The sequence below is a fragment of the Pan troglodytes genome, chromosome 23 (assembly GCF_028858775.2).
Source record: "Pan troglodytes isolate AG18354 chromosome 23, NHGRI_mPanTro3-v2.0_pri, whole genome shotgun sequence".
NCBI lineage: Eukaryota > Metazoa > Chordata > Mammalia > Primates > Hominidae > Pan > Pan troglodytes.
This window is the reverse complement of record NC_086016.1, coordinates 27849052-27868464: the sequence shown is the minus strand read 5'-3', so window position 1 is coordinate 27868464 and position 19413 is coordinate 27849052. Positions and strand designations below refer to the sequence as shown.

General features: G+C 43.7%; 1 protein-coding gene across 22 annotated transcripts in view; it reads right to left on the bottom strand.

The window, feature by feature from the left end:
* The window catches only part of GRK3 (G protein-coupled receptor kinase 3), a 279994-nt gene that overhangs the window by 16753 nt on the left and 243828 nt on the right, over window positions 1-19413 (bottom strand). For all 22 annotated transcript variants that reach the window (XM_063808413.1, XM_054675962.2, XM_063808418.1 and 19 more), the window contains 5 exons: window positions 16219-16326; window positions 7866-7932; window positions 7233-7333; window positions 1470-1536; window positions 271-366 (listed from right to left, as the gene is read on the bottom strand). In XM_063808413.1, coding sequence (XP_063664483.1) covers window positions 271-366; window positions 1470-1536; window positions 7233-7333; window positions 7866-7932; window positions 16219-16326 — 439 coding nt within the window. The remainder of the gene's footprint in view (window positions 1-270; window positions 367-1469; window positions 1537-7232; window positions 7334-7865; window positions 7933-16218; window positions 16327-19413) is intronic.

The window sequence follows — 19413 nt, the reverse complement described above, 5'->3', positions numbered from 1 at the left end:
GTATAATTCAAGTTTTATTTCAATCACAAATATTCCAAATCAATAATATTTTACCATGTAGTTCCTCAAAAATAAAATTATTAGTCTGAAGAAAGCTTTCAAAGCCTTTAATTTAGATCCTTAACTTACACATTCTTCAAATATGTTGATACTCATTTGTAAGTTAAATACTACAAACAGCCCAATATTAAAACAACCACTAAGTTTGATTTCCAACAGAAATCATCCCATCCAAAATAAAAATAAAGAAATAAATGATCACATATGTACCTTAATCCCTTTGGTATCCTCTTCATCAAATGAGCCAATATCAAAGGCATCAGCAGCATTGACTTCTCCCCGGGGGGGAATCAAGGGTGGTGGGTACTGGAAGATCCAAACAAGCATGGTACAGTTTTCAGATGATCGTATGGCCCCGTCCCAACCTAACATTCTACAAAGACAGCACAGTGCGAGATATCCGCATGCTCCACTGCGCAGCATGTCATTCAAACTTGTAACAAATCACATTTCATATTTTGTAGAAAAGCCTCTGCACTCAATAGCCCCAAAGGAAGGCCCTATATTTTAGACAAATTAAAGAAAAATAGGATTCATGTCCAAAGCCTTAAATAATTTTCAAATATAACAAAATCTCAGGACTGCATATCCGTCCAGCTCAGCTTAAAAAAGCACATTCTCTGAGAGGACGCAACACCACCTTTGGGTTGCCGGAGCCACAACAGACAATGGGGCCTGGAGGGAGCAGGGCACATCTGCAAACGCCCCGAGGTATGTGTTAACTGACCCAGAGGTCGGACTCTAATTCGGTAGGACTGACAGATCAGTCTTTCTTTACTACAGAAAATCGTCATTTCTCTGTAGCTTGAGTTCACGCAAAGCAAGTTTAAAGCTGATAATCAACATTTTTCTAAAAATTGAATTTGGGGTGTTTCCTGTATCAACGCAAATATAATGAAGCTTAAAATAAGGAAAGGAAATCATGCTGATATAAAATCATGCTAATTCTTAAATTATGTAGTATTGGGCTAGAAAATATACATACGTTTATGGCAGAAGTTTCACGTACATTTTATAGAGATCTATGTAAAAATACAGTCACATTGAGATAAGAATTCAAGAAGAAGAGCAAAAACTAAAAAAGGCTCAATTATATGTGCATTTGAATTAACCAGATAATAGCTCCATTTTACCTTTTATTAGTTGATATAGGAGATATTTTCAAAATGTTTCTATTAGGGAAATGAAGAGTGAGAGGATGCCCCAAAGGGAACTGGCTACATGGTAACTCTCGGGTAACAAGAGAGTGTGGACACAGGATGCTGGGGGAGGTGGGTGGTGGGGATGCTGGGGAGACACAGCCAGGAAGCCAGCAGTGCATAGAGAGACAGAGACAGAAACTGAGACAGAGATGAGCGTGTAAGGGCGGGGCGGCAGTACCGTAAGTAGAGTCAAGAGGGAGTGAGTACCTTTTGTAAGTAGACATGCTGCCAGTCAACACCTTTGAAAAAGCTGTGCTCTTTTACTTCCTGTGAGCTGGAGGAGAAAGAGTCATAACAGTGCTGAGTATGCATTTGGAAACGTAAGAAATATTGTGCAAAACTGTCTCCTGTTAACAATACAGGGGAGCAAGTATTTCCACTTTTTCCTTTAAGAAAGCAAACAAATATGCTTCCTTCAAAACAACAGGAGGAGTGCTACGATGTTTAGAATACTGCATGCAGCGCCTGGGAATATTATCCCATATGATCATTTATTTGGGATAGTTATTACAGTTTAAGATAACCTAGAAATTTTCACAGATATATATATATACACACGCACACACACACACAATAATTCTATAGTCAGGAGAACATAACTGAAAATAAGAATTAAATTGGATATCTACACATTAAAGAAATTTACAGCAAATATTTACACATCGCAATAGATAATGTAATAGGAAAGTGACAGGAATGTGAAGCACCACATTTACTCAGAAGCAAACAAGAGATCTAATAATATAATGTATACCAAAACCCTTTATAAATTGAAGAAACCCATCCTGGCTAACACGGTGAAATCCCGTCTCTACTAAAAATACAAAAAAATTAGCCGGGTGTGGTGGCTCATGCCTGTAATCCCAGCACTTTGGGAGGCTGAGGCGGGCAGATCACGAGGTCAGGAGATCAAGACCATCCTGGCTAACACGGTGAAACCCCTTCTCTACTGAAAATACAAAAAATTAGCCAGGCATGGTGACGGGTGCCTGTAATCCCGGCTACTCGGAAGGCTGAAGCAGGAGAACGGCGTGAACCCGGGAGGTGGAGCTTGCAGTGAACCGAGATTGCGCCACTGCACTCCAGCCTGGGCGACAGAGCGAGACTCCATCTCAAAAAAAAAATAAAAATAAAAATAAAAAATAAATTGAAGAAACAAGTTTTCTTGAAGGTCATGATTAAAACTTGGAGTACCCAGAGCAAAAGTTGGTCAGGCATGGTGGCTCATGCCTGTAATCTTAGCACTTTGGGAGGCCAAGGTGGGTGGATTGTCTGAGCTCAGGAGATCGAGACCAGTCTGGGCAACACAATGAAACCCTGTCTCGACTAAAATACAAAAAATTAGCTGGGCATGGTGGCAGGCACCTGTAGTCTCAGCTACTCGGGAGGCTGAGGCAGGAGAATTGCTTGAACCCGGGAGGTGGAGGTTGCAGTGAGCCGAGATTGTGCCACTGCACTCCAGCCTGAGTGACAGAGTGAGAATCTGTTGCCAGGAAAAAAAAAAAAATTGCACACTCCAAGGAAAAGCCCGCATGGGGGAGGAGCACTCCCAGCACATGCCACTGACTTTCTATCTCTCCACATCCTGTCACACAGCTCAGGGCTGCTTCTTGGGGTCCTTCTGTAGTCAGTCCCTGGGGCATCTCGCCCAGCCCAGAGCTTGAGTGCCCTTATAGGACTCCTAAATCTGTATCCCAAGAACCAACCTGTGCCCTGTGTTCCAGGACACTCCTACTCCCCAGCCCACTCAGAGGATGCAGGCAGGGCTAACACAGCCCTCTCCGCACTGCTCCTGCACAGGCCCAGCCAGGATGGTCCTGGATGCCTGTCTTCCCTCAGGCTTCACAGCCACCCCTTGGCCAGACCCAGACCTGACTACTTCCTACCACCTCCCATCCTCACGAGACTCTCGCTTAGGGGTGGTGTTTCTTTTTTTTTGTCACCCAGGCTGGAGTGCAGTGGCGCCATCTCGGCTCACTGCAACCTCCGCCTCCTGGGTTCAAGTGATTCTCCTGCCTCAGCCTCTGAGTAGCTGGGATTACAGGTGCGTGCCACCACACCCGGCTAATTATTATTATTATTATTGTATATTTAGTAAAGATGGGGTTTCACCATGTTGGTCAGGCTGGTCGCAAACTCCTGACCTTGTGATCCACCCACCTTGGCCTCCCAAAGTACTGGGATTACAGGCGTGAGCCACTGCGCCTGGCCAGGGGTGGTGATTCCTGCTCAGGATGCTACTGGCATTTGTGGGCAGGGAAGGGATGATAGACGTACTGCCAGAAACACCGAGGCACCAGGGTCCTGGTACCTCTTGCCTGAACTGCTCTAATGTCTCCTCCTCTGACCTCTAGTCCTGCCCACCTGCAGCCCCATCCCACTTCATACAGCGCCCAAGTCATCTTCTTCAATGAACTCACCACTCCTCTGCTCAAAACTCTCCAAAGTCTTGCTTCGCATTTATAACCAAACCCAGTGCCTAGCAGACCTGGCTTTGCTGGATCACGGGAGCACTGATTCTACCTGGAAGTCCTCCCTCACTGGCTCCTCCAGCTGGAGTGTTCCTCCCCAGGCCTCTTCATAAGGTGGCACCTCATCCTCCACACAGGTACTTCTCACTATCTGGACCTGTCTTACTTGATATTTCTACACCATGGCTTTCCCATAGCATGAGCTTCAGGAAGGCAGGGACCATGCCTACCATGTGCACTGCCTCAGCCACTTCACGGGGTAGCATCAGTGTGTGCCCAGTAAACAGACATTGAATGAAAGAATGGGATCCAAGTCAGAGCATATCCTTGTGCATTTTTACTGGAAACACTTCGGTGATTTTCTTATTGGGTTCCATTTTGTACCCATCATTGTCAACACATTAAATGTGATAAGCTAAATAAGAAATTTACTTGCATATATCCAAGCAATTAGAAATGCCCCAGAAAAAAGGTTTCTTGTTCAAGCCAGTGATTGCATGAAAGCATGCAACTTCACACAGTCTCAATAACCACTAAAATGGCAGGAAAGGAACACGGAGATATAAACCCACCACAGGAGACAGGCATGGTAGCCCATGCCTGTAATCCTAGCTCTTTGGGGGCTAAGAGGAGAAGATCACTTGAGGCCAGGAGTTCAAGACCTGTCTGGGCAGCATAGCAAGACCCCTTCTCTATAAAAAAAAAAAAAAAGTTAGCCAGGCATGGTAATGTGGGCCTGTGGTCTCAGCTACTTGGGAGGCTGGGGCCAAATAATTACTTGGGCCGGGAGTTTGGAGCTGGAGTGAGCTATGATCATGCCATTGCACTCCAGTCTGGGTGACAGAGTGAGATACTATCGCTTTTAAAAAACAAAAATAGGCCGGACATGGTGGCTCACGCCTGTAATCCCAGCACTTTGGGAGGCCAAGGCACATAGATCACTTGAGACCAGGAGTTTGAGACCAGCCTGGCCAACATGGGGAAACCCCATCTCTACTAAACATTAGCTGGGCGTGGTGGTGCACACCTGTAGCCCCAGCTACTCGGCAAGCTGAGGCAGGAGAATCACTTGAACCTGGGAGACAGAGTTTGCAGTGAGCCAAGATTGTGCCACTGCACTCCAACCTGGGTAACAGAGCGAGACTCAATCTCAAAAAAATAAAAAATAAAAAGTAAAAATAAATATTAAAAAAATAAATCCACCACGAGAGAGAGAGGGCCATCAGCAGACAAGAGGGGGTGCTGACACAGGGGCAGTGACTGACAGCAAAGCAGGGCAGAGCTACTGCCCTGGGGACGGAGCCAGCATGCTGAGCTCCAGCTCACCACAGTGTGTGTGGCTGGGGGATGAGACACAGGACTGGAGCTCTGGGCATTGAGCTGCACACTTGCACACAAATGCACACCCATACCCGCCGTACTTCTTCCCTGACACCCAACTCCAGAACACCTGCAGCAAGGTGTTTAACATGGGGTAAAACCCCTGAAAGGTTCTACTTTTAAGAAATTAAACCTGCTAAAGATTTTTAGAAAGAAATCAACGAAAGGGTTGAAAATTTGTGCTATCGGCAAGTAAAACAAAGAATTAAAGCAAAGATGCAGGTAATATACAAGATCAGAAGTGCAGAGGCCCAAATCTAGAAAGGAATCCCAGCATCCAGCTAATAAGAGTTCTATGAGAAACAGAGGAGGATAAATGTCAAATAAATAAAGGGTGGTCTCCAAGCTGAAGAACACGAGTGTCCGAGCACAAGGGATGCTACATGTCTGCCATCGCGAGTGGTAACCTAGCTCCATGACCTGCATTGACTGCTTGCTTGTACACAATAAAGTAAGAGTTTCAAAGCTCTGGGGGAAAATTATTATTTCCTTAGAATTCTATATCTAGCCTAAATATAGCAGGAGGCAGGGAATCAAGTGAATGGCAGATTCAGTCCAGAAGACTGGAAAGGGAAGTGTTGGGTGAGATGATGCCAATCAGCAGAAATAGAGCACCTCTTTTTCATTGCAGCTGCAGGCTGAGTCCTTCCCGAAAGAAACATCATGGAAAAACAAAGTCCACAACTATCATATTCTTTTTTGAGAGAGAGAGAGAGAGATCATACTATATATGTATATATATAACTAACTTAAGGTTTATTACCAGGCTAAGTAAAAGCCATGTAATGAACAACATTTTTGATTCCTTAACAGTGTAAATACCCCTTCTTCATTTGCAACTTTTGAAATTAACCTATATGCAAAGCACAAAGATTGATTATGATTGATTATGATCACAGAATAGAAAGCAGTATCATCTTGATAATGTAAAAATAAAAATTAACATGAAAGAACATGAGACAGAAGTCAATGAAAGATAGGAATGTCAAAATCCTCAACTCAGATACTGTTTATAGTTGGAAAAAGGCAAGACCGGGTTAAGTATGGAATTTAAAGCTACAGAGGAAAGCAAAAGAGAAGCTCAAAATAGCGTTTCAACTTTTGAGAGGTGGAGGAAGGGAAGGCTACAGAGACAGTAATGAGTGAGCTAAATCTTCATCTATTATAGCAGGAATAGGTAATTTTGCAAATTGATAAGGACATACTCATATATATGTACATTATTTAGCTATCTACATAAAATGCTTATATGTATAATATGCACACTAAAAATACATACACATATGTATGATATACATATAGGTAATATACAGTTAAAAGTTATTTCTTATGCCAAGCAAGCCTGGGGGAGAAGAGATACAGGAAAAAGGTCTGTCTGAAGTCCCTCTCTATAAGCTTTCCAGATATTACTGTTCAGAGTGTTTTGGGGCAGGAGAATAGTGAGCATGTGTTAGATCGCAGTTACTCAGTTATGCATGAGAGAAATATGTGAGAAACTGATCAGAATGTTAAACTGCCACAATCACAAATATAACCATCACTAAAAAACAAATGGACTACAAAATATCAGAATTCACTTCTGTCATCTACAAGGTCAATCTTTAAAAGTTAAAAAGTGGGCTGGCCGCAGTGGCTCACGCCTATAATCCCAGCACTTTGAGAGGCCAAGGCAGGTGGATCACCTGAGGTCAGGAGTTTGAGACCAGCCTGGCCAACATAGGAAAACCCCGTCTCTACTAAAAATACAAAAATTAGCCAGGCGTGGTAGCACACCCCAGTGGTCCTAGCTACTCAGGAGGCTGAGGCAGGAGAATTGCTTGAACCCTAGGAGGTGGAGGTTGCAGTGAGCTGAGATCGCGCCACTGCACTACAGCCTGGGTGACAGGGCAAGACTCCATCTCAAAAATAAATAAAGTAAAAAAGTGAGTGACTTCTTCAACTTCTTAATTATAAAACACACAGGACAATATATGTATATTTCCCATGTGATTTATTTTTTTCCCCTTTCAAGTCAAAATGGAAGATTTTAATGACTAGGGATGACTTTTGATAGACAGTATTTAAAATCACTATTTTGCTCTTCTGGTAAAGATACCAAAAGGCAGGAACAATGGCCTACCCGCCTCCGTGACAGCCCAGCCGCTTGCTAACGTCTCGCTGAAGCAAGCCCTCCAAAAGGGACTTCAGTTCAGGAGAGAAGGTGTCTGGAAGTTCCACATTCTGGGGAAAAGACGAGTAAGATTTCAAAAATCCGTTCATGAAACAGCATCCTAACACTCAACCAGACTTAAAGACTATTACTGGGATAAGCATAGTATTAAAAATTGCAGCCTCATTATGAATTAATATTTACTCTATAGAAACATGAAAAGATAACTAATCAGTTGCAAAATCAACGAGGCTGGGGGCAGATCAGAAGAACCGGAAGGCATTCTCATTCGTTGGCATCTCAGTAATTTCTCCTTTTCTTTGATTTCTTTACTTCTGTTCTCGATTTTCTTTAGCTTCCTCATACTGTTCGTTAGTAAATCCTGATTTTTGCCTTGGCATCTATTTCCATTAATGTTTCTCCTAGAAATTCTTTTAGAAATTGTATCTGCATTTATTTGTTTCAAGAAAGCAAATTTTTATTATGTCTATACATAATTTTATATTTCCTATAACATTTTATGTAATAGCATTTTTTTATTATTGACGGAATGAAGCATGACAATTACCATACAGACAAGAATACAGTTTTGAATCCCCTTACCACGGTGAGTGTCATTCGGTCAATTTCATGCTTGTCTTTGGTTTTATGTTGTCTGAAAGGGCTGTGACTGTAGAAATAAAGAATTGTTCTATTAAAATATGGCATCAGGTGATACAGAACATATTACTGACTAATATTTGGGTAAAGTATGATGTCCTATCACTATTCATTCAAAACTGGAGAAATGCAAAAGCCGTAAACATTTATCATTTCCATGGAAGAACTGGTGAATAAATGCTAGGTCCTGAAATAGCAAGACTTGTATCTTACTTGAACTGCCTGAATCTCACTTCAGTGAACTTGTGGCCCTAAAATACGCTGTTCCAATGGAAACATCATTAGAAAAGAATATATAACTAGCCAACAGGTAATCATGAGAATAAAAGTCATTTATATAACATTTGTCATATGAGAGTTCGAGCTAAACAATAACTTTCATGTACATTTTTCAGAAAAATGGATATTGGTCCCTCAAACAGCCCAAGGAACAGCAGTTGAACCAAAACATGAAGGAGATGAAATGATTCACCCCTAGAAACCAGTCATTTTAAGTAATACATCCCTTTGATGAAAACAGAAACTAACCGTGCACCAGCAGATTCTCCACAGCTCTGAGCGCTTCCTGTTTTCCCTGTGCAGAACCCGACTCCAGAGTCAGAAAAGCTGGGTTCAAGTTGTGACTTGTTTGTTTAGTGACTGTCAGCCACACAGAAACCTTCAGTATCAATTCTTCATCTGTAAAGCGGGGATCAAGCCGCATACTTCACAGAAGCAGTGAAGGGAAAAACTAAAGTGACATCTATGCAAGTAGCCAAGACAATGGCAGTACACGGTAGGTACCTAATACAGTAACCACTGGTGAAATTAATAAAGATAACTCTTACTTTATGAAATGAATGTCTACTTGGTGAACTATGTAAAACAGATTATTCTCACTCTCATGTTTTAAAAACTTTGGAGAAGCTGGCTTTCAAAGGAAATCTTATCATTAAAAGACACTATTAAATATGCAAACTACAATACCATGGTTTATTTTTCATTTTGAAAATTAAAGGGACACATATGATTGAGTTTTCTTATAACAAGATGTGCCTACAAAGTAGTCATCTTATAAATTTATTTATAAGGCATATATGACATAATCTGAGGCAGGCAGGATATTATGCAAAATATTTTAATATTAACTCCATAAAATGGATTAGAATGTTGAACACGTAAATCAGAGATTCTAAAAAAGAATTAAAATGCCACTTATCTTGCACTGCTACTTACTGCTACTGAGCTGGTCATCCTACGGAATTAATTAGGTTATACATTGAACTATCTTTTGAGATTATTACATTTCAGACCATTTATTGTCTGAAACACTTTAATTTTCTTTTTGTACAAGAGAGGGCACTCTAGTCCTTTATTTCCTTCCATATCATGCAGTGAAACACAAACTAATTGCCATCTCTTAAAAGCATTAATTTGGAAAAAAAAAAAAAAAGATCAAAACAAGGTAAATTAGCACCCAGCAAGCATTTGTTAACTTTTAAAACAGATTTTGATTGGAAATATTCTTTTTGCCTTATTTCCAAGGAAAAAATGTACAATTACCACATTTAAAAAGCAGATATAAAAGCAAACAATATCTGTTATTTATAATTTTTAAAAACATACTTGTATCATTCTTTTATACAAAATGCACAGAAATATTAACATGTTTGAGGTTGCAGAGAAAAGGAATGAAAGTTTATCAAATCTTATGAAAACCTTAGTCTCCCTGCTTGACACTTAGCTGTTTCCACCCGACGATGTTCCTTAATGTATAAAAAGGGATTAAGTGAAGATCTCCCTGGTGTTTTGACAAATCCCTCGGACCTGGCTCCTGCGTGCAAAGCCAGAGGACCCCACTCCTGCATCTGGTCCCGGTGTACTTGCAGCCTGCTGTGTTCTGACACAAGCGCTCTGTGCTAAATTTAAAAAGTCTTTCATGAGACCACAGGGAGGCTTGCGAGGGGACTTGGAGTTAAAGTTAGTGGTGCCAAAACCATTTCCAGCACATGGGCCCCATTGCTACAAATTCCATTTATAAATATAGCGATTCCATGTCCGGCTCAATGAGAAATTATCAGAAAATGCTCTTCAGCTATTCAAGTCTATGCTGCCATGTTCAGACAGTTTGGTCTTTCAAGTCGAAATCTTGATGCACATCTGTTTCCAATGTATTCTTGATTATTCTTTGTGAACAAAGCCAAAGACTTGGTTTCTATTTTGAAAAACGTTAAAGAAAACCTATGATAGTAATAATCTCCATTCTGAGTGAGGCACGTGGTGTGCACAGATCCTGTGTGATCGCAGCTGCTCCCTGATGCAGCCGCTTTAAATAGGAGACAGTAACAGGCCTGTCAACAGCTTACAAGGCACGGCCAAGCTCTTCCCATGCAACATGCTGGCTGCATCAGGGAGCGTTGTGGGAAAAGAATTCACATGTCCTGTGGTCAAGTGCAGCTTTCTGAACTACAGATAGAATGGAACAGCTGCACGTTTCCCCTAAATGAGTTGGAAAATTGTTCAGGACATTATAAATGATGGGGAAACACACATCCTTCCCAAGTTAGCTCTACATCATTTTCATGGGCAAACAATGGGTTCAAAAAATTATGTGATTAAAAACTCTCACATCAAAAGTTAATTTCAAAATACCCAAAAGAGGCCGGGCGCGGTGGGTCACGCCTGTAATCCCACACTTTGGGAGGCCGAGGCAGGCGGATCACGAGGTCAGGAGATCAAGACCATCCCGGCTAACAAGGTGAAACCCGTCTCTACTAAAAATACAAAAATTAGCCGGGTGTGGTGGCGGGAGCCTGTAGTCCCAGCTACTCGGGAGGCTGAGGCAGAATGGTGTGAACCTGTGAGGCAGAGCTTGCAGTGAGCCAAGATCACACTACTGCACTCCAGCCTGGGCGATAGAGCGAGACGCCGTCTCAAATAAAATAAAATAAAATACCCAAAAGATGGCATGTTATATTAAATGTGCATTTCAAACCTAAGCCAGTAGCTGCCAAAATATTTATAAACTTTCCTTTTTCCCCTCCTGGAACAAACTCAATAGCGCCAGCAGCACTCAGTTCTCCCTAGGCCACTGCCCAGGCTCTCTCCTCATGTCTGACAACTCCACGGGGAGACAATCAACGGTGACAAGCTTAAGATCGAGGCCACTGTCACATCAATTGATTTCCTTAACAGACATCTTAAATCTAGGTGAAGATCATGACAGCAGCTCCACAGATTTGCAACATGGATGCATCTTCCTACACAGACGCTCTTAAGTATCTGACAAAGTCATCTGAAATAGAAGTAGTGACCAGCACTCAAAGATAGGGCATATGAGCGGCTCAGTCAATCACTGTGAGTCCAGGGATGCAAAACGCCTTCTGAAGCCTTGACATCTTTCTCCCATCCAGACTCCTTCTCCAAGTGCCTTGCAGTATTCTTGTAGGGGATGAAGACAAAATGAAGTGTGCAGAAAGGTGTTTCAGCAGAAGCAAGGGGGCACGCTGGTCACAGCAAGGAGGATTAAAACATAGAAAATAGAGCGGCTGGGCGCGGTGGCTCATGCCTGTAATCCCAGCACTTTGGGAGGCCGAGGCGGGCAGATCACCGGATCAGGAGATCGGGACCATCCTGGCTAATACAGTGATTCCTCGTCTCTATTAAAAATACAAAAAAATTAGCTGGGCATGGTGGCGGGCGCCTGTAGTCCCAGCTACTTGGAAGGCTGAGGCAGGAGAATGGCGTGAATCCGTGAGGCAGAGGTTGCAGTGAGCCGAGATTGCGCCACTGCACTCCAGCCTGGGTGACAGAGCGAGACTTCGTCTCAAAAAAAAAAAAAAAAAAAAAGAAAAGAAAATAGACCCTTCCTTGGTGGCCATTGATTCCACCTCACTGCACAGCTGTGGGAGGAGGGAGGGGCATTTGCTCTGGGGCAGTGGTCCTCACCCTCGGCACTGTTGACATTTACGGCTAAAGGATTCTTTGTTGGGGTGTTGCGGGAGCTGTCCTGTGCCTCATAGGATGTTGAGCAGCATCCTTGGCCTCTACTTAGGGGATGCCAGTAGCAGCCACTTCCCAAGTTATGATGACCAAGAATGCCTCCAGCCATTTCCCAGTGTCCCCCAGGGTTGAGGACAGGCGCCCCAGGAGAGTGTCAGGATGCAGAGGGGACTGTGCCCAAGCCTGTGCCTCGGAGACCCTGCCTAGTCAATCTCCTCCTCCACTCAGTTGATTTCTTAGGCCCCGTGTGCCTGAGAAAAGCAGCTGCCAGGGGCTCCCTGCTATACAACACAGGAAAAATGCACAGGAGGCTGACAGGCATATTTTTGAGGTTCTCCCACATGCAACTTTGTGAGGAAGTAGAACAGGTGGCATTATCCCCTTGTTCACAGCTGAGGCAGTGAGGGCTCCTGCACACAGTCCCACCTCCTGCCCGCCTCGCCACAGGGTTTTGCTCCTGAAAGGCCCTCGGTACACTTCAGTTTCATGTGAACCACTGAAATTTTACAGACGCTGATTTTAGTAATGACATCGTTATTCTCCCAATCATCTTGAATCTAAATTGCAGCATGTTTAACTTCTATCCTTCCATATCCAACCATTTATAAAAAAAAAAAAAACACACTCCACGAAAACACTGAAGCGTTACAGAAGCTAACTCTGCAATGCTGCCATGTCATTCGCTCCTGTCAGGTTCCAGGGCTGCTGCGCAAGCTCACTGCCTTTTGCTCACATTCTTCTGCCTGCCTCCTGTCTCGGTTCCTCCATTGCTCCAGGCTGCTTCCAGAATCATCTTACTGAAAAGCCACCCAACCCTGCCACTGCTCCGCTGAAAAGCTTTCAGCCTGGGGCCTGGAGGATAAAGGTCAAACTTCCCAGCACTGCATCCGAGGTCCTCCCAGTGCTGACCCAACCATCTGAGACTTCTCCCTCAGCACTCCTTCCCTCTTGAGAAACATAGAAAGCTGGTATTTCCCCTGCTCCCAGGCTTTGTATTGTCATCCTACCTATCTTCAAAGCCTACCCGACAGACCATCTCCCACATGATGTCAACCCTACACTTCCAGGTTAGAATTGGTTCTGCCATGTCTGTGCTCCCAGCACATCACTACTGTCAAAGTTAGCACAGCTCAGCCAGCTCCTGATCCGGTGTGCATATCAATAGCTACTCTCCTAGACTGCCTATCCCTCAAAGATTTTGTGTGGCTCCCTTCCTGGCTGGCTGGCTGGCTGGCTTCCTTCCTTCTCTCCCTTCCTTCCTTCCCTTTTCTCCCTTTCTTCCCTCTTCTTCCTTCCTCCTTCCCTTTCTTTCTCCCTCCCTCTCTTCCTCTCTCCCTTCTTCCTTCCTTCCTCCCTCTCTTCCTCTCTCCCTTCTTCCTTCCTTCCTCCCTCTTCCTCCTTTCTTCCTTCCCTCCTCCCTCCCTCTCCTTCCTCCCTTCCTCCCTCCCTCTCCTTTTTTCCTTCCTTACCCCTTTCCTTCCCCCACAGCATCAAGCAGTCTCTTGTACATTACAGGTACGCAGTAAGTGCTTATCACATTTAATTTAAATCACTTAAGTCAAAAATGTTTCCTGCTCTTTGGCTCCAGTGCTATATCCTATCTGTGAGTGACTTCTGAACAAACAATAGAAGGAATGGCATGAGATAATAAATCCTAGTGGGGGAGATTCATCTAATCCTATCTATCAAGCACTGGAAAGATTCCTTCCATTTCAGGCTCAATCGATGGTCACCAGACAGTGACAAGGAGCCTGCCATCCATGAGGCAGAACCCTCCTTCACTGGGTAGCTCAAATGACTGGACATTCTTGTATTAAACTGCAATCTTTTTTCTCCTCAAAATGCATCCCTCTGGAGTTACACAGCATGCATATGATCCCTTCAACAAGACGGCCTTCCAGCAGCTGGAGCCAACCATGCGCTCCCCTAAGTTCTGCACTCAGCTCTTTCAGTCTTTCCACGGAGGCCATCATTTCTAGCTATTTCACCACTCTCCACTTATCTCATCCATCCCTCCCAGGCTCACGGCCATCCTCAGGATGTCTTCCTGTCTGTCAAGACTCTTTTCGGCAGGAGCCCCACTGAACATAATGCTTCCATCAAGGCCAATCAAGGACTTCACAAAGGAATTAATATCTTCCAGTTCAGTATGCCAAAGCTGAATTACAGCCAAATAAGACTGAATTCATTTTATTAGCCACAAACCACACTGTTGGAGCAAACAGAGTTATTGAACAAAACCCTCTAGTCTTTTAAAAAATGAAGCAGTGTTACAGCAAATCCTCCCCAGCCTATATGCATGGACATTTTAACAGCTAGAGAAACAAAACAAAGAAGTACACAAAGCCCTAAATACAAGGCTTCTGGGATTGTCAGATTTTACTGCTGATTTTTGCATTCAACAGTTCAGCTGTTGCACAGTTTTCTTTTTATCATCTCCAAATTCTGTAGGTAGGGACTGTCTGTCTCCAACCACATCTCCAGCAGAGATCCAAAATAAAGATCTCCTGTGTGTCTTCATGCACTCCATATGCATAGAAGCGACTCCACTGGGGAGAACAGCATCTCATAGGGGAAATGGCTTTCTCTGGTTTGCTTAGATATACTCTCTAATTAGGTCAGCTAGTCTGATGACATGAATTAAAGCCATCCAGGCTCCACAAATACAATAATTCAATTAAGGAATAACAGAACCCGACTTTCTAAGCAATAATACAATTTTAGATCACAAGTGAAGGCAAAGTAGAGAACAACTGGATTATCAGAGTCCTGACGAAACAGAGGGTGCTCAGAACCTAGCTTTGGGGGAATGCAGAATTCAGCCTCTCTCCAGAATGTGCTAAATGTAGTAAGATGCAGTGGTGCTCAGTTAGGTTCTCCGACGGAAAGGTGCAACATTTAGCAAACTATCGGGACTGTGTTCATATGAAAATATTAAAAGGAAAATCTTAACTAGGAAATTTTAATGTAAAATGATTTATGAGTCTGAATAATAAAAAAATTTAACTGAAGTTTTCCATTAAAATTGGCAAAAAGTCTTAGAATTAATGGCAACATTAACATAATTGTTAAGTGTTTAATATGAGAACATATTTTGAGAGTACTTTCCTCTCATAATCTTTTCTACTCTATTTCATCATCTTTGGTAGTTCAGAACAAGGGCCAAGTATACTACTAGCTTTAAAAGACATTAATTTCAGCATTTTCCCCAACAAATGCAAGCTTTTTAAAATGGGTTTACCGGCTAGGTGTGGTGGCTTAGGCGTTTAATCCCAGCACTTTCGGAGGCTGAGGTGGGAGGATGGCTTGAGGCCAGGAGTTTGAGACCAGCCTGGGCAACATGGCAAGACCTCATCTCTAAAAACATTAAAAAATTAGCCAGGTGTAGGCCGGACGCGGTGGCTCACACCTGTAATCCCAGCACTTTGGGAGGCCGAGGCAGGCGGATCACCCAGTCAGGAGATCGAGACCATCCTGGCTAACATCATGAAACCCTGTCTCTACTGAAAAAATACAAAAAATTAGCCTGGCGTGGTGGCAGGCACCTGTAGTCCCAGCTACGCGGGAGGCTGAGGCAGGAGAATGGCGTGAACCCGGGAGGCGGAGCTTGCGGTGAGCAGAGATGCGCCACTGCACTCCAGCCTGGGAGACAGAGCGAGATGTCTCAAAAAAAAAAAAAAACAAAAAAAAAAATTAGCCGGGTGTGATGATGTGTGCCTGTAGTCCCAGCTACTCAGGAGACTGAGGCTGAGGTGGAAGGATTGCTTGAGCCCAGGAGGTCGAGGCTACAGTGAGCCTGTGTGTGTGATGTCTGTGTGACTACACTGCAGCCGGGCAACAGAGAGAGAACTTGTCTAAAAACAAAACAAAATAAAATAAAATAGGTTTACTTTGGGTTTTCATCCTTTTTTTGTAACTCTCAAAATTCTGTAAACCCTCAAGATGATGAATAATTAATTTCTAGGGAAAAAATCATTCTACCTTTTAAAATTACCTACATTTCAAAACAATACTTATTCCTACAATGTGGCTTATCAAAGAAAAAAATTCGAAGCAGTCTAATTTTAGGTTTAAAAGAATTCTGATTCCTACATGGTACAGAATAAAAATACGAAGCCATAAGCTTTTATCTAGCAGCTTATTGGGAAGCAGCTTTCACTCTTCTAAGACAGAGTCTTCCAGATTAGCACGTGGCTTAAAGATCACTGTGTGATTTAAAATAACATTAGCGTCTAGTCATTTCTACATATTCTCAGTTTTCATCCAAGCTCCTGCTGCCATGAGGACAGCACTAGAAGGATGCATTTCAACTCACCCTCTCAGAAGTTTGAAAAGCATGCAGCCCAGGGAGAACCAGTCGGCACTGCTGTCATAGGCCGTCCCCTTCTGCAGCACCTCGGGAGCCATGTACCCATGGGTGCCACTAGGGAGAAGAAAGTATACACAGTTATCAGAGCATGCCCACTTTAGAAAACACTAACAGCGCCCCAAGGTCCGGGTGTCCTTCATTAGATGGCAGCGACTGTAAACAAAGGAGAGGGGACAGTTGTGCTTCACCGCAAACGTGATGCACTGAACATCCAATGGGAAAACGATCTTTTCTGCCTTCACTCATGTATGAATTAACATAAATAAGCATATGAAATAAATATGTAAAATGCAAGTTCGGGATCTCATTAGTCCTTCTCTACTCCAGCTATGAAGAGCAAAGGTTCTCCTGCCGTTTCAGGAGCTCTCACGTGGAGGTGCATGGGGTCAGGGGAGGCAGGGAAAGGGAGGAGGGAACGGATGATGAACAGGCGACCACGCTGCGGCGCTGTGGACCTTGAAGGCATGGAGACGTCCACCCCTGTGTGGTGCCACCAATTGTGCTGAGGACCTGAGCTCACAGGGGCATCGGCTTGGTCATGGTCACCAACAGACCCCAGGGGGATGGGAAAGAAGGAGGAACATGAGCCCAGTTGTACATAAGATGGAGAAATCACGTGTCAGGTTTCAAAAGCTGCAGAAGGTCAAAAGGACTCAGCACTAAGCAAATGTGAAGATGATTTTCAGGAAGTTGAGAAAAATCACTTAGGAGGACAACCATTTTATATATAATCTGCACCATCTGCAATTCGAAAGCCCTTCCCGCTCTAGCACTCTCCACCCCTCCTTGAAGGGCTGAGCTTGCCCGGCTGCAGCAGGAAGCATGCGAGGCAGCCGGTGGGGAACTTTCCGAGATGCAGCCTGACAGGGCTCTGGCAAAAGGTTGTATGCCCGACAACCTTTTCATCCACGATTAATTTCCTTCATCAGTAAAATGGGTAATCAGATGACATCTCTACCTCTCAGGGTTGCTGTGAGCACTGCACAAACGTCATGGGGCCACATACAGCAGCCACTGGATTCGTGTTGGGGATTTGCATCTCTGTGCTTATCTTAGTATAAGAATTTTTAGGCCGTGTGCACTGACTCATGCCTGTAATCCCAGCAGTTTGGGAGGCCAAGGCAGGCAGATCACCTGAGGTCAGGAGTTTGAGACCCGCCTGACCAACATGGAGAAACCCCGTCTCTACTAAAAATACAAAATTAGCCAGGCGTGGTGGCGCATGCCTGTAATCCCAGTTACTCGGGAGGCTGAGGCAGGAGAATCACTTGAACTTGGGAGGCAGAGGCAGAGGTTATGGTGAGCCGAGATGGTGCCATTGCACTCCAGCCTGGGCGACAAGAGTGAAACTCCATCTCAAAAAAAAAAAAAAAAAAGAATTTTTAACTTGCTTATGCTCAGCAACAGTGAGAATCTACTCAGAATAAATGATCCTGGATCACTAATGAGCCTGGGTCATCATGGGTCCGGTACTCTCTGTCTAAGAGGTGTATTTGAGAGTTTTATCCAACAGTGAAAATGGGCGTTGGTCCATCAGGGCAAATCCAGCATTCTGGAAAGCTCAATCAGCCCGAACCTAAAGTTTGACAGGGTAAGGTCATCAGGCCACGCTGTGAGAGCGTTGGAGATTTCTATGAGGGACATCCAAGCCATTTTCCGGGAAGGTTTAATTTCAGGGTTGCCTGGAAAGTCCTTTCCCGTGACTTTGTAACCTGTACTTATCAGGATCAAGTCACAGTTCTGGAATGGAAAGATATCTACAATAGATATCTACAGGATAAATAAGATAAATGAATGCAGACCAGTCCCCCATGCTTTTACCACATACAAGGAAAACTCAACCTTGGACTGCCTGCTGCTGAGGTTTTCTGATTCTGCCTAAGGCAGCTGCTAATGCTTCCTGACGCATTCTGCTAAAGATCTGTACTACTATTAATACTGAACGAACACTTGGACGTTTTAAGACACTGTGACATGAGACACAGCTTTGTGTTCTTAGATAAAATAAGCTAGTACTCAAATTAGTCACTGACAATCTGCTCAGCTCCAGAAGTTTTCCTGCGATTTTTTCATGGCTACTTCACAGTTAACTTCTAGTTTACAATAATTTGCGATTCTTTCGTTAAATGGACTAAGTCTAAGCTCAAATCAAAAACCTCAACTACAATACTACTTTGGAGATGGGCCAGCCGCTGGATGAAATCTAAGAATCACATCTACAGCTTTGAAAAGATCTGAGAAACCAAGTTCAGGGTGAAATTGTGGCTAAAAATCTTCAGTCTTGTACTAAATAGATCATGCCAAAGCCTCAGGGAGTTCATCCACACAGCGTAAAGAGTACAGGCTTTGGAATCAGACAGAACTGGATTATAATTCTAGCCCCATGGCATACCAGCCATGTGACCTGGTTCAAGTTACTTACTTTCTCTGAACCTCAATTTCCATACCACAAAAATTGGATAGTGACACCTATAAATACATGGGCTTTCCGTGAAGATGACATATGCATGCCTGGGACAGCTGGATATTCAGTGAGTGACACAGTGAATGCTGCTGGTACCGCCACTACTCCATATGCTGGTCACTTAGGGGACACAGTTCTCAGGGCTGCTCGTTCGAGGAGGTCTGAGGTCAGCTCTGTCTTACCGTGGCATCGCCAGCAGCTGGCACGCAGCAAATGTTAAATAAAGACTTGCTGAATTATTTACTTAACTTAATCCTCACAACTATCACAGGAGATAAATATCACTGTCCTCTCCTCCTCACAGAAGGGACAATGAGGCTGACACAACTAGGAAGAAGAACCCAAACCCAGATCTGTTGGCTCCAGAGCCTTTATTCCTAGCCACAAAATGCCTCCTTTATTTAAAAATACAGGATTTTGACAGGACACAGTGACTCACACCTGTAATCCCAGCACTTTGGGAGGCCAAAGTGGGAGGGTTGCTTGAGTCCGCGAGTTAGAGACCAGATTGGGTAACATTGGGAGACCCCGTCTTTAAAAAATATTTCTTTTTACATTAGCTGAATGTTGGGGCACATGACTGTGGTCCCAGCTACCTGGGAAGCTGAGGTGGGAGGATCACCTGGGCCCGGGAGGGGGAGGCTGCAGTGAGCCGTGATCACACCACTGTACTCCAG